General features: G+C 37.6%; 1 protein-coding gene across 3 annotated transcripts in view; it reads right to left on the reverse strand.

The window, feature by feature from the left end:
• Positions 1-275: 275 nt before the first annotated feature.
• LOC126174682 (spermatogenesis-associated protein 6) overlaps positions 276-16,005 on the reverse strand; it is a 195,176-nt gene continuing 179,446 nt past the window's right edge. For all 3 annotated transcript variants that reach the window (XM_049921055.1, XM_049921054.1, XM_049921053.1), the window contains exon 9: positions 276-744. In XM_049921055.1, the coding sequence (XP_049777012.1) occupies positions 728-744 (17 nt within the window). In that variant the 3' untranslated portion in view covers positions 276-727. The remainder of the gene's footprint in view (positions 745-16,005) is intronic.

Consider the following 16,005-nt stretch of genomic DNA (forward strand, 5'->3'; position numbering starts at 1 on the left):
ACACTGGGATACATATTTTAACTGGTCTTGAGGAGAGGAAGTAGATTAACAAATAAAAAAATATAGGGTGCAATACAAAAAAAAAGACACACTATTGTTCATATCTTCATAAAAGTATTCTGGAGGATGCAGGCTCCAGTCTCTATTCAGGTATCATGATTTATGTTTTCCATGGTTTCCTTAAATTACTTCAGGCAAATACAAAAATGATTTCTACTATAAAGTCACACCCAACTACCTGTCCCATTCTTCTCAAACTAGATCTGTACTTGTAAGTACATAAACATACATGACTTTTTTTCATGCTCTTAAATTGTAATACCATGACATGTTCAGTATCCTTGTAAAAAAAGGTCTGTGGGTGAGTAAAACAACAATAACAACAATAATAACAACAACTTATTTTAGGCTGCTAATATGCAAGATAGTATAAAATATTCTAAAACAGTTACTTCATGTAAAATATAGTGCTCTTTGGTGGAATAAAATGAAACAGATAAAATGCAAAAAGTGGTTATATTCATTTTTTAAAGCTGTTTACTGACATAAAAGAGTAGTTACTTGAGAGAGCTTTTAATGAATACAGTTCCAAAAGGATAATGCACAAGGAAAACCGTGTATCTTATGACTGACAGCTGCCCATAGCTCAGTAGTCGCTGATGTTATCAATCAGTTGGAACTGAAAGAAACTCTGTTGATTCTTCGTCTTACAGCACATACTTCTTTGTTAGATGTCTTTCTTCTCTGTAAAAAATATGTAAAAACATATATTATGAAACTGGAAATAAGTTCAACCATTGTAAAAATTATGACTGAGTACAGACAAAGTTGCATTCATCATCAAACAGTGTGAGAGGTAGCATAGCATGGGCTCTTTGATTGAGATCCTTCACCTAGTGTTTCAGTTTTGAAAACAACATTTTAATGATGACTGTTTACAACATATTCACTGATGAGTCAAACCATTATGACCACTTGTTTAATAGTGTGTTGGTCCATTGGTCCACCTTTGGAATGCAATACAGCAGTGATTATGCATGTTACTGTAATAAAACTGGTTATGGTGAGATAAATGTATTAATCAATCTTGAGCCATACGAAGTGAACAATACTGCACCAAAGACATAAAAACAAAAAAATCCACTACTGCATAGCTATGTGAAAATGTTTAAATGTTGACATTCATAAATACTTAATGTAATTACAGTGATGATCATGGACTTCTAAAAAAAGGTAGACAATTAAGTGTAATTTATTTATGAAATGTATGTTTCAAAGATTGTTTTGCATAAATAGATTGGTATGTGATAGTAATTTCTTTGATACATGTCATTAGAGGCAAATCTTTGTTCTTTTGAGAGCAGCTGGTTGTACAAGTTAGAAGTGTAAGGATGGAGAACAAGTTAGGTATGTTTTATAGATTTGTATTGTGAAGTGAAATGACTGGAAATATATGTGTAATTCTGCAAAAAGTCCACCCCATTTACATTATTACTGAAACATCAACCCAATCATCCTCTATATGATTATAGAAAGGTAGACCACATAAAGGAAATGCAGAACTGGTTATTTAAATTCGGATGTACCTGTCACTTGCTGCAGTGTGTCACTATCTCAGTGTGGCAAGTCCTGTGCAAATGTGACCAGCCACCCAAATTACTGACTAACTCCAAACATTAATAAATCAACTTTGGGCAACAAGAGAGTGGGGACAGTCAGAGTATGGGGTCTTTTGTAGGTTTCTGGAGGCATGTGGGATCAGGTACCTACAGACAGGTTATGAGGTTTCTGTAAATTACTCACCTCAAATGAACCACTGTTGCATGATTCTGGTCTTATGAATGGACAGTTACCCTACTGGAAGATGCCATCACTGTCGGAAAAAGACATCAGGCATGAAGGCATACAGGTGGTCTGCAATAATGTTAATGTAGTCCACAGTTGTTATGATGCCTTCAATTATTACTAATGATCCAATGTAAGTCCATGTGAATGTCCCCCATAGCATAACAGTGCATCTACTGATCTGTATCTCTGATGTACTGGATCTTTCAAGCAGCAACGTATCTGTATGACCACTTATCCAGGCATAACCATCAACCTGATGTAGCAATAGAAATACAAATCCCACCAGCTTTGATCCATGGTCCACTGTCAATGATCCCATATCCACTTCAATGCAAGTTGCTAATGTCTTTAGTTCAAGCACTGCCTATCCTGCTTTATGGGACAGGCAAGCTTCCAAGCTCCATATTCTGTGATGAGGTATGGATGCCCAACACCTGGTTGTCCACTTGTGATTTCAGCATCCTTCAATCACTTTCCATAGATAGTGATGACAATAGCACACAATCAGCTTCACCACTTCTGAGATTCTCGTTCTCAGGTTTCAGGCTATAATAGTCTGCCCTTTTGTCAAAGTCGTTTATGTCAGAGGATTTCTCAATTTGTGGCCTGTATTGTTACCAGAATGATTCCCCATTCATCTCTGCTTCATTTACATACTTTCCTTCTTACATAACATACCTGCAGAGCCAAGCAGCATTCAGTCTCACATCGGCATTGGTCATAATGTTGTACCTCATTAGAGTATGTTGGCTGCATAGGAAATCCAAATCAGGTGCCATTCTTAGCAGAAATTCCCTCTACCTAACTTACATATTTTCTTCCAGCTTCTCTTTTACACTATGTGTGTCTCTTTTACACTATGTGTGTTTAACTCACTACTGGTAACATTTCTGATTTTGTTTATTCTTTTACATTCTTTGACACTTTTTAGAAACCTCATCCCCATATTGAGGATATGCACTTCTTGTTACTTGCTCATCATCCATAATTTACTTCCATACAAAGGTGTTGGTACGGCAAAAGCCTTTTGAAACTTTTATCTTGAATGTTCCATATTTGTACATAAACTATCTAAATGATATTTCATAAAATAATGGAACAGCAACCACTCACCTATGCCAGACTGATGTGTGAAGCATAGACACATGTAACAGAAAACAGTATTCACACTACATTTCGAGCTCTTGCTCTTTTTTTTTAACAAAACACATATTTATTCAAACAACCAAATAAACACACAAATGCATATTCCTGAACCAAATAAACACACAAATGCATACTCCTGCAGTCACAATGAGACTGATTATTCATTATCGATTATTGAGAGCAGTTGCCTAGGCTGATGAAGTTGGGAAGTGTGTAGGAAGGGACACATGGGGTAGTGAGATAGTGTGAGGCATGTCTTTGACAGATCACACAGCACTTGCAAAACAAGATGAAAGGAGTTTACAGTGTAGAGCATACAAGAGGTACTGGTTTTCAACTATCATTAACTTGAAAGCCAATCCAGATCTTATCATCCTTTCTGCAGACAATGGCTTCACCACACTGGTCAGGGTCATAGTGACTATGTTGCTGAGGGTCTCTGTCAATGTTCTGACACCTCTGCATACAAATGTTAGACCTGAGAAGTCCAACATGACCTCCAGCAGCTCCTCATGGTCTTAGATCCATTCCAAATCTTAATACCTTAACCTATCTCTCTCCTCACACCAGCAACCTCCCACTCTCCTGCCTTTTACCTACTTCCCAATCTCAACAAATCTAGCCCCACACTGCCTTTCCCAAGTTCCTGTCTTGTTATCACCAGACTCCTTGTTGATCAGTTGGAATGCAATGTAATTATACACCAACATCCCCCATACCAAAGGTCTTGTGGCCATGAAACATTACCTCTCCCAAGGCCCTCCTGATACCAACCACCACCTCTTTCCTAATCCTCCCAACCAACCACATTCACTCCCACAATTATTTCACTTTCAAAGTCTAAATCTGCAATAAATCCATGGTACTCCCTTTTGTACTCATAGGAAGACTTAGAGTTTAATGTCTTGTTGACAGCAAGGTCATTAGAGATAGAGGATGAGCTTGGATCATGGTGGGATGGCGAAAGAAATTGATTGTGCTCTTTACAAAGAAACCATCCTGGCATTTGTCTACAGTCATTTACAGAAATCATGGAAAACCTAAATCTGGATAGCCAATGGGATTTTTAACCATTGTTGTCTTGAATGTGAGTTCAGTGTGCTAACAACTGTACCACCTCACTTGGTTTGTTTATTGCTGTCACCCATTCCATGTCAAATAGTTCTCCCTTACAGCCTCACCACCCATGGAAGCTGCACTTGGATATCGAAAGTCTCAAAATATACCAATAACCTCACCAGAGCCTTTACTAATGGGTAGTATCCTATTCAGCTATTCCACAAACTGATCTCTCATGCCATCTCCTCCTCTGACACCAGTAAAGTTGTTGGCAAGCCACCAGCCAGCACTCCTCAACATTTTCATCCAGTATTGCCCAGGTCTTGAAAAACTCGACAATATCCTTCACTAGGGCTTTGATTATCTTTTGTCATCCCCTTAATCGATGTCGACTGACATCTCTGCCCAACCTCTTTGAAATTACACATGTCTGCCTGTGTCTGTATATGTGCAGATGGATATGTGTGTGTGCGCGTGAGTGTATAACTGTCCTTTTTTCCCCCTAAGGTAAGTCTTTCTGCTCCCAGGATTGGAATGACTCCTTACCCTCTCCCTTAAAACCCACATCCTTTTGTCTTTCCCTCTCCTTCCCTATTTCCTGATGAAGCAACCGTTGGTTGCGAAAGCTTGAATTTTGTGTGTATGTTTGTGTTTGTTTGTGTGTCTATCAACCTGCCAGCGCTTTCGTTTGGTAAGTCACATCATCTTTGTTTTTAGATATTTTTTCCCACGTGGAATGTTTCCCTCTATTATATGAATATCAGATCTGTTATGTATGTAGTACAGAGAGACAATACACAAGTTAGTAGCTGTCCTTATTTATCATGTATTGAGTTATAATTCATGAGATGAAGTTAATTTTCAGCAGCTCTATCTGCAGCCCATACACAGGCAAAGTCAGAGCCAAGTTGGAGGAAGAAGTACATGGATTCAGAGCACAGACTAGCTGGACCCTGATTAATAATACTTAATAGTGACCGAATATTCAGTAAGTGATATTCACTGTGTATATAAAAGGAGTGTTCAGGTGGCAATTTATTTAGGTATTCTGTGCATGAGGTGAAATATAACAAACCATCACACAGCCTAAAGCTACCTGAAACACTTCAGAGACTAATCACATCATTTAAGGTTGTGTTCTGCCACTCACCCAACCTATAGAATATCCTTGTCCATCCTTATTCCAACCCTGCTCCCAATCCTGTACCCAATGGGTCATTTCCTTATGGTTGGCCCACGAGCTGGGCTTGTTCCATGCATCCATGCATCACTCCTACTGCAGTCTAGTCACAGGCATCTCCTACCCAATAAAAGACAGGTCTGCCTACCCAACAAAAGGCAGGACTCTGTGGAAAAGCAGCCATATTATATATCAGCTATGTTGCAATTACTGTACAGCATTCTATGTTGGCACAAGTGGCTAACTATCTACTCGTTTGAATGGACACCACCAAACTGATTGAAACCAAGAACTTGACCACCTAGTTGTCGGACATGCTGTCCATCACAATGCAAATTACTTAAACAGCTGCTGCACTATTGGGGCCATTTGGATACTCCCTTCAAACAAAATTTCTTCTGGGGATTGTCTCTCCAGCAAATGCTGCATTCACGCAATCCCCTTTTCCTAAATCTCTGCTAACCCATTGCCTCATCTCATGTTTTCCCTTTCTCTTAAATCCACACCATTCCTTCATTGTCCACATTGTGTACTGTCTTCTTCCACCACTCTTCTTCCCCTCTCACTTTTGTGGTTATTAAATCTTGTCCCCTCCCTCTCTCTTCCTCCTCTCTCTATTTCTCTACTCCTCTCAGTGTCTATCTCTTCACCACCATCTTCCTTCCTTACCTTCCCTCTATTCTTTTCTTCATCTCTACCCTCTGAACTCCTTTTGTCTTATTGTGTAGCTACTGAGTCATATGTCAAAAGACCTGCCTCGCACTGTACAGTTACCTACTACTTCCCTTATGTATCTTTTGCTATGCCTCCCCAACTCCATCAGCCCAGATAACTGCTCTCACTAATCAATAATCAGATTTGCTGCATCTGCAAGAGTGTGCATTTGGTTTTCTGTGGTTGTATGTGTGAATGTGTGTAATTTTGCTAGAAAAAGAACAGAGCTTGAAAGTTACTGTGAATAATATTTCCTTTTACATGTGTCTGTGTAACTTTTCTGTTACATCCATCTATGCACTACACATAAGTCCACTACAGATGAGTGGTTGCCTTTCCCTTATTTTATGTGTTGTTCCATTCCAAATTTCCATTACTGTTAAACTATAAGTGATTAGGAAAATGCTTCAATTATCTCCCATGATTATGATTTATGGTATGCAATTATTGCACTTCATGTGTCTTTATCAGTATGTGGTACCTACAGAAGATTAATACCAATGGTACTTGCAAAGTATGAAGTAATAATTTCAAGAAACATATTCTATTGGAAAGGCTCTTTCACTAGAAAATTGTAAGTTTACTTTCTTCATTCTACATAATCCCCTCCATTATTTAAGCATTTGTCATATCAATCCATGAACTTCAGAGTTTTTGTGTCTTAATTCACAATTGCTAGTCCATTATGCAAGTTGTACTCGGTATTCTTTCATCTTGGAATTATTGTGAAAACTAGCTGCATCCCACAGTGTTATATGCAGTTAAAACATTTATTTATTACAAAAATGCCCAAGTATGTATTTATTCCAATCTTCTATTAGAGCCATCTCCTATTCCCCCTCTCTCTGCCCATCTCAAACTTACCTATTTCTGTCTGCCCATCTCCTCTCATCCCACCTCAGTAGGAGGCTGGTGGTTTTCACATCCACAGTGAAATTCTTCCAGGAGTTTAGGATGAGCTCTTTGCCTGTGGCTATGCCTGCATATGCACATGCCAAGTATACATGATACGTATTTGTACACATATTTCACCTGCATCTCTAGCAAGTTTCGCCCTGCACTTTCATTTCACACAGCTCAACGTTCATGACATCGTATCTTCTGAACTGTGTGTCATACAATGATACAAATTTGCTGTTACATTTAGTGGTGTATGGGGCTACAGTATAGAAATGTTTTGCAAATTATGTTAATAGTAAAGAAGTAATAAATTAAAACGTCATGCATGATACAGCAGTTTTTCACGCATATAACTATTTGACATCATATCTCCTGAACTATGTGTCATGCAATGACATATTTTTATAGTTACATTCAGTGACATATGTGGATACTGTCTGTGAAATGTGTTGGAGTTAGAGTTAGAAGCAAGGAAATAATAAATTTAAATGTCGTACATGATATGGCAGTTTTTCACTCATCTCAGTGTTTATGATATCATATCTCCTGAACTATGGGCCAAACAATGAAATAACTTTACAGGTACATTTAATGGTATATGTGAGCACTGTCTGCAAAATGTATAGTGAATACAATTAGTAGTAAGGAAGTAATAAATTAAAACTTCATGTGACAGTTTTACTCTATGAACAGCAAAATTGTAGTAAGCAATCAACCTTTTTCCTTTCATCAATTTGTGGGGTTGTCTGTATGAGAAAAATTCCTCTCATTCTCAAATACTAGATGAATGAAATTGCATTGCAGGCACTCCACTCCTTTGCTAGGTAGGTATACATGAATTAGCATAGGTGTTAATTCAGGGTATAAGCTATCTCCATTCCAAATTTCATCCAAATCAATTGAACTTTTTCAGTGTGAATGGCTAACAAACGTACTAACACACAAACACTCACAAGCTTTTGCATTTATAATACACTCTAAGGAGGAGGCAGGAAAAAAAAGAGAAAAAAAGCCACACCACAAAGGAATTATCTGAATGAGACAGAAATTGATAGATGTGCTGTACGTGTACATAAAAAAAGATGATTATAATTTCAAAAAAATTGGATTTATTCAAACGAAAGAGCTTCACAAACCGAGCAAGTCAATAATGAGTTGGTGCCCTTCTCGCCCTTATGCAAGCAGTTATTCAGATTGGCATTATTGATAAAATTGTTGGATATCCTTCTGAGGGATATCTTGCAAATTATGTCCAGTTAGTGCATTAGATCATCAGAATCACAAGATGGTTGTGGGCTGTGCCCAAAATGCTCCAAATATTCTCAACTGGGGAGAGATATGGCAACTTTTCTAGGTAATGTAGGATTTGGCAAGCACAAAGACCAGTAGTAGCAACTCTCGCCACATGAAGGTGAGCACTACCTTGCTGGATGGCTTGCTATGAAAGGCAACAAAGTGAGGTGTAGAATATCATTGACATGGCACTGTGCTATAAGGGGGCTATGGATGATAACCAAAGGTGTCTTGCTATGAAGTGAAATGGCATGCCAGACCATCAGCCCTGGTTGTCGGGTTGTATTGCAGACAACAGTCATGTTGGTAGCCCATCGCTCACTAGGGTGTTTATAGGCACATCTTCAGCCTGGAATCTAATTGCCTGGAGTAGAATTTTCTTCTACAATGAGTCCCATTTCCAACTGAGCCCCAATGACCAGTGACGACATATCTGGAGATGCCCTGGACAGTGGTGGGATCTGACTGTCACCCACAATATGACCCGATAACCAGGAGTGACGGTCTGGGGTGCCATTTCTTTTCATAACAGGACCCCTTTGGTTATCATCTATGGCACCCTTACAGCATAGCAGTGTGTTCACAATATTCTCTGTTGCCCTTTTTGTTGCCCTTCATTGCAAGCCATCCTGGGCTTACATTTCAGCAAGATAATGCCTGCCTGCACACAGAGAGAGTTTCTACTGCTTGTCTTCATGCTTGCCGAAGTCTGCCTTGGCCATTATGTTTCACTCCAAAACTGAGAATGTTCGGGGCATTAAGGGCAGGGCCCTCCAACCATCTCAGGATTTTGATTATCTAATGCACCAATTGGACAGAATTTGGGATGACATCCCTCAGGAGGACATCCAACAAATCTATCAAACAATGCCAAGCTGAATAAGTGCTTGGATAAGGGCTTGAGGTGGACCAACATGTTACTGGCTTGCTCAGTTTGAGAAGCTTTTTCCTCAAATAAATCATCCAATTTTTCTATTATAATCATTTGTTTATTTGCACTCATACATCATATCCATCAATTTTTGTTCCTATTGAATAATTCCTTCACAGTGCAGTTTTTTCCCCTCTTAGAGAGTATATAAAAGATGTTTCCCAAGCAACAACAATTTCACTAAGCAAAGAACAAGTTGTATTCAGGAAAGAAATGAACAAATTTTTTAGGGTCGATTCCTAACCATTGAGCAGGCATGTCTTTTTTTCATAGCAGTAGCAGGTTATGGCATACTTTATACATGAGTAAAGAATAGCTGTTTTTATGTTAAAAAGGTAAAGAAGTATGAACAAAATATCAGTTTAATTAAACAACAAAATAAACTTACACTATGTGAACTAAAACCCTGTTTAATTAAACAATAATAAAATTAACTTTCATTACATCAATCTGTTGCTGTGTGCAAGTGTTACCTCATGGTAATGACTGACATGAAGCAATAAACAGTGCAGTTGCATCAGATCTTGGCAAACCCCTTATTCATTTACTAATTATCTCACAGACAACTGCTGCATTGTGGGACTGTACTGATAGCTCATGATTTGGGTCATTTTCTTGCATGGATTGTAAATTTTTGCTCATCTAGTTCCCTGTTTATTTGATATTATTGCTGGTCACTTTGGTATATGACAACACAACTTATCACTGTGTTAACTGAAGCAATAATGAAGGAATATGTAAAGGTCTGCAACTGTAGAACAGCAGTGTACACTTTATACATAGGCATACCCCCTTGAGGGTTAAAGTCAGCTGTGATAAGTGAAGGATCCTTGAGTCCAGTTATGCCTAGCACATTTATTCATTCATTGCTGAACATTTCACACCAGTCCCTTACATTTCTTTCAGTCATTAGTGTATCACCATGTACTTCCTTCAGTTGGTGATACATTTCCGCAGGTTCCAATACCATTGAAATAAAAAATTGTTGACACCTACAGCCTCACAGTTGTCAGGGATTGCAACCTTGTTGGTGGAGGGGCTCAATATAAATCAACCAGCCAGTCAGCTGGGATGTCTGCGTTAGCTTGCCAACTGGTATTAGGTGAGGGAAGTGAGGTGAAATCCACGGTGGTGCAGCATCTATTCCAGATTGGATGGCTGCTAAGGGAAGGAAGGTCTCTTTCAGTGAAGTGAAGCCAACATTGATAAGGAAGTAAACTCTGATTACAAATCCAGCTTCTCAATGCTGAGGTTTGATTTAATAGTCCTGTATTTCATCCATTAGAAAATGAAATGGGATGCAAAAGTTATCAATGGAACCTCAAATATGAAAGGATATAACAGAATACAGAAATTGGCAGTAAATGGACAATGATTACAATCACAGGGAATATACAGGGTATCACAACTACATCAAGAATATGTATGACACAGTTTATATTACACAGTCAATCAAAGAATGCACAATAAAAGTTTGATTAACCCACAAAACACTGGGACAAGACATTGGAGGAACCATTCAACCTTCAACACATGCCCTAGATCAATACTTTTCGAGCATTCTGATGACAGCTGACTCATTAGATTTTATTATTGGCACTAAGACCTCACTGTCTTGCTGTGCTGGATAGAGACTTTATTATTGCCAAGGCAAAAGTTATCAATGTTTGGACATCATCAAATCATGTACTGTCTGTTACATGATCACTGTGCAGGATGGGCAAGACAAGTGATATCGGTGCATCTCATAGCAACAAGATGAAAAGTGGCACATACATGGAACATTAAGTCTTAGATATCACATCGGTATTGAACTTTACACATGCCTATGTGCAGAGGTTTTAATGAGAGTACTTTGATTTGGCAAAACTGTAGACATAATAAAACAGAAAGCAGCAGAGTGAAGATCAAACATGAAGTGAAGGTACTAAGAAGCCAATACCTATATAATACAAAGACATTTCTTCAACATCCTGATATGATGATTACCAAATTTAACCCATTAATGATGGAAATAGCTGCATGGTGTGGACTCACATTATGTAGTTACTTATGCAAGCAAGCTCCCTTGTACACAAAAATAATGTGTCAGTGAACGAATGCATTACACAAATCTAGACGTGACTATGTGAAATATACTGTCTGCCCTCAGAAGCCAGTGAGTGGTGTCGTGCGTACAGGTGTGTGTGTGTGTGTGTGTTTGTTGTCTATTTTCAACAACGGCCTTGTTGGCAGAAAGCTAACTTTCTGAAAGTCTTTTTGGTATGCGTATCTGCGACTCAGCATCTCCGCTATATTGTGCAGCAACTATCCTTTTCATAATATTGTTACATTCCATCCTGGATTTTCCATTATTTGAAATGGGAATTTCTGAAATCCTGTACATAAGGATGTATCGTGAATTCATAATTACTGTTTCACATTGTTCAGTTCATTTTTAATGATGCTCTCTCTTCATTCCCACAACTACCCTTATCCCAGTGACTACATTTAATTCAGATATTGTAATTATTCAAACTATAAAAGTGTAAAAGTTTTTCATGGGTCACCTGGTTAAGTTTTATATGTGTACACTATTGTACAATCTACGTTGATAATACTGAATAGTTTAAAAATTTTATTTCATCATGTAGAGAGAGCATGCTTCTGTTGGTCCATCTAATAACTAGTCTCATAGCAAGAGCACACTCTCATTGATCCATCGTATGCTGGGTCTCATGTCGTGTTGTTAAACAGTAAGGGCAATGAATTTGTAAATGATGAACATTGTGGTTTGCTGCGTGAACTGTAAATGAAGAGTGTGGTTATAGGGGTCCTCAGCTATGTAGAACTAGGCATATGCTGACTTTGATAGTATTCCAAGTAACTGATTTGATATTTTTCCTTTACTTAAAGAAGTCAAGATTCTTCCACAACACAGTGTAGTTGTGTGTAGCCAGCAGTAGGATCCTTGGAACTCTGTCCAGCAAGTATCGATCTGCAGCTGCCAGCTACTATCTGATGGCCTGAAGGGACATTGAAAGAATATATTAAATAAACCACAGAAGGTGACTCTAATGATTACACCGTTTCTTCATTCGGTTATACATGATTGTAAAATAAAGCTGTTCCGTTGCATGTTTTAAGCTGCAATGGATGTGTTCACTTGAAGTGTCTCAGTTATTTGTTACGGCAGAGTAATAACTACAATCGAACATAGAAGTGCATTTGTTCTTGGCATAATCCGTATCACTCCAGGCAGGGGGGTTACCTTCATAGTCTCAGATGTTATTGAATTTAGCATATGTTAAAATTCAGGAATAAGTAAGAAACACGTATTTAAGATGACACTGTGAACACCATTTTGAAGATGCGAATTTAGGAAAAATTTTTAAAATGCTGGATCTCTGTAAGAGTTCTAGATATTTTTTATTTGAAAGATAACTGCTTTATGATTACAATGGCACTCTCCATTTGGACATATCTGTCAAAGTTATTTTACTGCCGGCTTTTTAATTTTTTTTATACTTTATAGTGTTTCTTTTTTTTTTCTTTTTTTTTTTTTTTCCAAAAATGCCAAACCAGAAAAGTTAGACTTTTTCTGTTGATTAGTACCATGTAGTACTATATTCTCTGTAAAGGACAGCTTCCACTTTTAAGTTGGACAGATTTTATTTTTAAAAATAATTTTTTTTTAACTTTCAAGGGTAATGTATGTCTTCACTGAAGTTGTTTCTTACTAACTTCTTTATTACAAATGTTTACTTCTATTGTCTTTGTTGCAGTTATTTCTTATCACTTCCTTTGTCGCAGTTATTTCTTTTCACTTTCATTGTTGCAGATATTTCTTAAACTTTGTTGTAGTTTCTTGTCAGTTTCTTTGTTGTGATTGTTAATTGCAGGTTTCCTTATTGTAGTTGTTCAGTGCTAATTTGTTTACTGAAGAGGCTTCTAAGAAATCTGAGACCATCCAATGAGTTCTGTGTTTTCGTGACGAATTTGCCAGTTGATACAGTTGCAGTGTGTTTTGTTAAGGGGAGTCGTACCACCCAAAATGACAAAATTTGACATTTTTACTTTTATGCAAATTATGAAAATATGGATGTTTATGCTTAATTTGGTGTTGGTTTTATTGAAATATTCGATTATTTACTATTTTAAATAAATATTTGAAAATAATCATGCAATGACATTTCCAAGAATTTTGTTTTCCATCATTTAGCATAGTGGCATTTTTCTCTGGAACTATATAGTCTAGAAGGCTGTGGTTTCTTTTGCTTTGTAGAGAACTGTCCGTTTCATAAACTTCTTACATTGGCAGTACTTCGCAGTAAACTCTTTGAACTGTACATTTGTTTGTGTTTGGCAACAACAGTTATCCACTAGCCGTGTTTTAGTTTCTGTGTTTCCTGTGATAGTTTTTGTCATGACTAAACCAAAAGGAGTGTTTAAAAAACAAAGCAAACAGATACTACAGAACAAAATAGCAGCAGTAAAAAGAGTGGTTAGTGCCAAAGGGCATGATAATTTGGTTGTAAATAGTAACAGTCCTTTTACTCCTCTGAGTGCTTCCAAGAAAAAACTGCTGGGTAATGGTGTAAAATACAACACAGCTTCAGACAGTGAAACAAACTGAAATATCATTATTAATCTCCATATACTTATTTCAGCTTTGTGTGCAACAGTGTGTTGTCGTATATGTGGAGGGGAAATTGCAATTTCTGAAAAGCTATCTCAACGCAATGGTCTGGTGTGCAGTTTACAAATAATGTGTTTGAACTGTAAAAGCGAAAAGACTTTCAAGACTTCACAAGTAAGTGTAAAGAATGGACTTTTTGACACTAATCTAAGATACTTCTATGGACTTAGATTCATAGGAAAAGGCCATTATGCTGGTAAGGTTCTTTGTTGCTTGCTGAACCTCCCTAGTCCCCCTACAAAATCTATCAAATACAACTCCACAGTAAGAAGTAGTGTCAAGGCATGTGTTATGGAGTCAATGACTACAGCAGCAGAGCAGGCAGTAGCAGAAAATGGTAATTCTGACACAGCAATATCATTCGACGGATCCTGGCAAAAAAGAGGTTTCCAGTCAAAGAATTCTTGTGTATCTATTATCAGCATCGACAATGGGAAAGTGTTGGATGTTGATGTGTTGACCATGTACTGTCAGGGTTGTAGGCAAGCAGGCAAAAGTACTGAAAAGCAAACGAAGCATGAAATGAATTGTCAGAGAAACTATGAAGGAACTAGTGGAGGGATGGAGGTTGCTTCTGCAGTGAAAATGTTCCAACGTTCTCAGCATGGCCGTGCTGTTTACTACACGAGTTTTCTTGGGGATGGAGACTCACGATCGTATAAGGCAGTGGTCGAGAGTAAACCCCATGGTGACCAAGTTATCTGATGGTCTAAGTATGAGACGTCGACTGACTGATAAACAAATTGATCAGATTACACAATATTATGGTACGGCTATTAGAAGTAACAGAGATAATTTAGATGGTATTAAAAGAGCTGTTTGGGCAATTTATTTTCACAAGCTGTCTACAGATGCTGAACCAATACACAACCTGTGTTCCACTGAATGGTGTAAATACTTGAAGGCAAAAGAGGAGGGTAAAGTAGACACTTTCTCGCACAAAATTACAATACCAAATGCTGTTATGATTGCCATGAAACCTGTGTTTTAGGATCTTGCCCAACCAGAGCTATTGAAGAAATGTCTCAAGGGCAAAACACAAAATGTGAATGAATTATTTAACAATGTTGTATGGTCAAGGATACAAAAAATGTGTTTGTTAGAAAGTCAGTCTTTGAACTTGGTGTTTTGGATGCTATTCTTACTTTTAATGATAGCTATTCTGGAAGACTACAGGTTTTGGAATATCTTGGCATTCATAAAGGTTACAACACCACTAAAAGTGTGATGGACTTGGACCAACTGCGAATCATGAAGGCAGAGATTGCAACAAACAATATGTCAAAAGAAGCCAGATCCAAGAGGAGGGCAGCACTGGGTGAGGAAGATGGAGGAGGAGATGAGGACTACCATCCAGGAGGATTCTAACATATTTTTTATGTATCAGTTGGCTGTATATTAAAATTTTTTCTTTAAACACAATTTTCTCAACATGACATTTTTCAGTATAAAAGCCTCTTTTTCTCAGAAACTTCTGAATCTACATCAATAAATTATTTACCACATAACATAGATAGTACAATGATGTTGTAGCTCTACTTTAGTATTTACTATCATAGTTAAAATTCAAGAAATTAAAATTGTGAAAATTTGCACCAAAAAATTATATATTTAGGGAAAAAATCATCACTTTTTTTCCAGTTGTTACTTTAAAGTGATTGTTGAGCAATACAGTCACAAAACATGGGAGAGCATGTGCTAAAACACCACATTGATATACTCAACAGTTCCTGAGAAAATGGGGCATTTATATAGCCAATTTAATATTGTCGAGATAGGGCGGTATGACTCCCTTAAAACGACTGTTTGAAAAGTCTTCTGACTGGGGCCACAGGAGAGAGAAGTGTGCTGACTACTTGCATATCTATAAAAGAGTGATATATAAGACAAACAAAAAAACAGACTTTGTTCGGGTTGGGAGTAAGTGCAGCAAAACTGACCACACTCTTCAAGCTACAAATTCCATCTTCAGAAGAAAATGAACCAAAGTACTCTTGCACCTCCTGTCATGAATTTTTCACAAATATCAATTCAGCTGTTTGATGTTGTGCATCCTACAGTGAAAAGGTGTAAGTTTTAAATATTATTCCAGAGACATTTTCAGAGAAAATAATTTTGAACCACATTCCACCAGTATCAAAGTACATGGTAAACAAATCAAGAATGTGAGGTCTGTAAAAGGAGTCTTTGGAAGACCAGATCCCTATTACAGTTGTCCTGTAGGAACAGCTCAAGTTCAAATAGTGCAGTCATTTT

This window comes from Schistocerca cancellata, chromosome 1, assembly GCF_023864275.1.
Source record: "Schistocerca cancellata isolate TAMUIC-IGC-003103 chromosome 1, iqSchCanc2.1, whole genome shotgun sequence".
In the NCBI taxonomy this organism is placed as follows: Eukaryota; Metazoa; Arthropoda; class Insecta; order Orthoptera; family Acrididae; genus Schistocerca; species Schistocerca cancellata.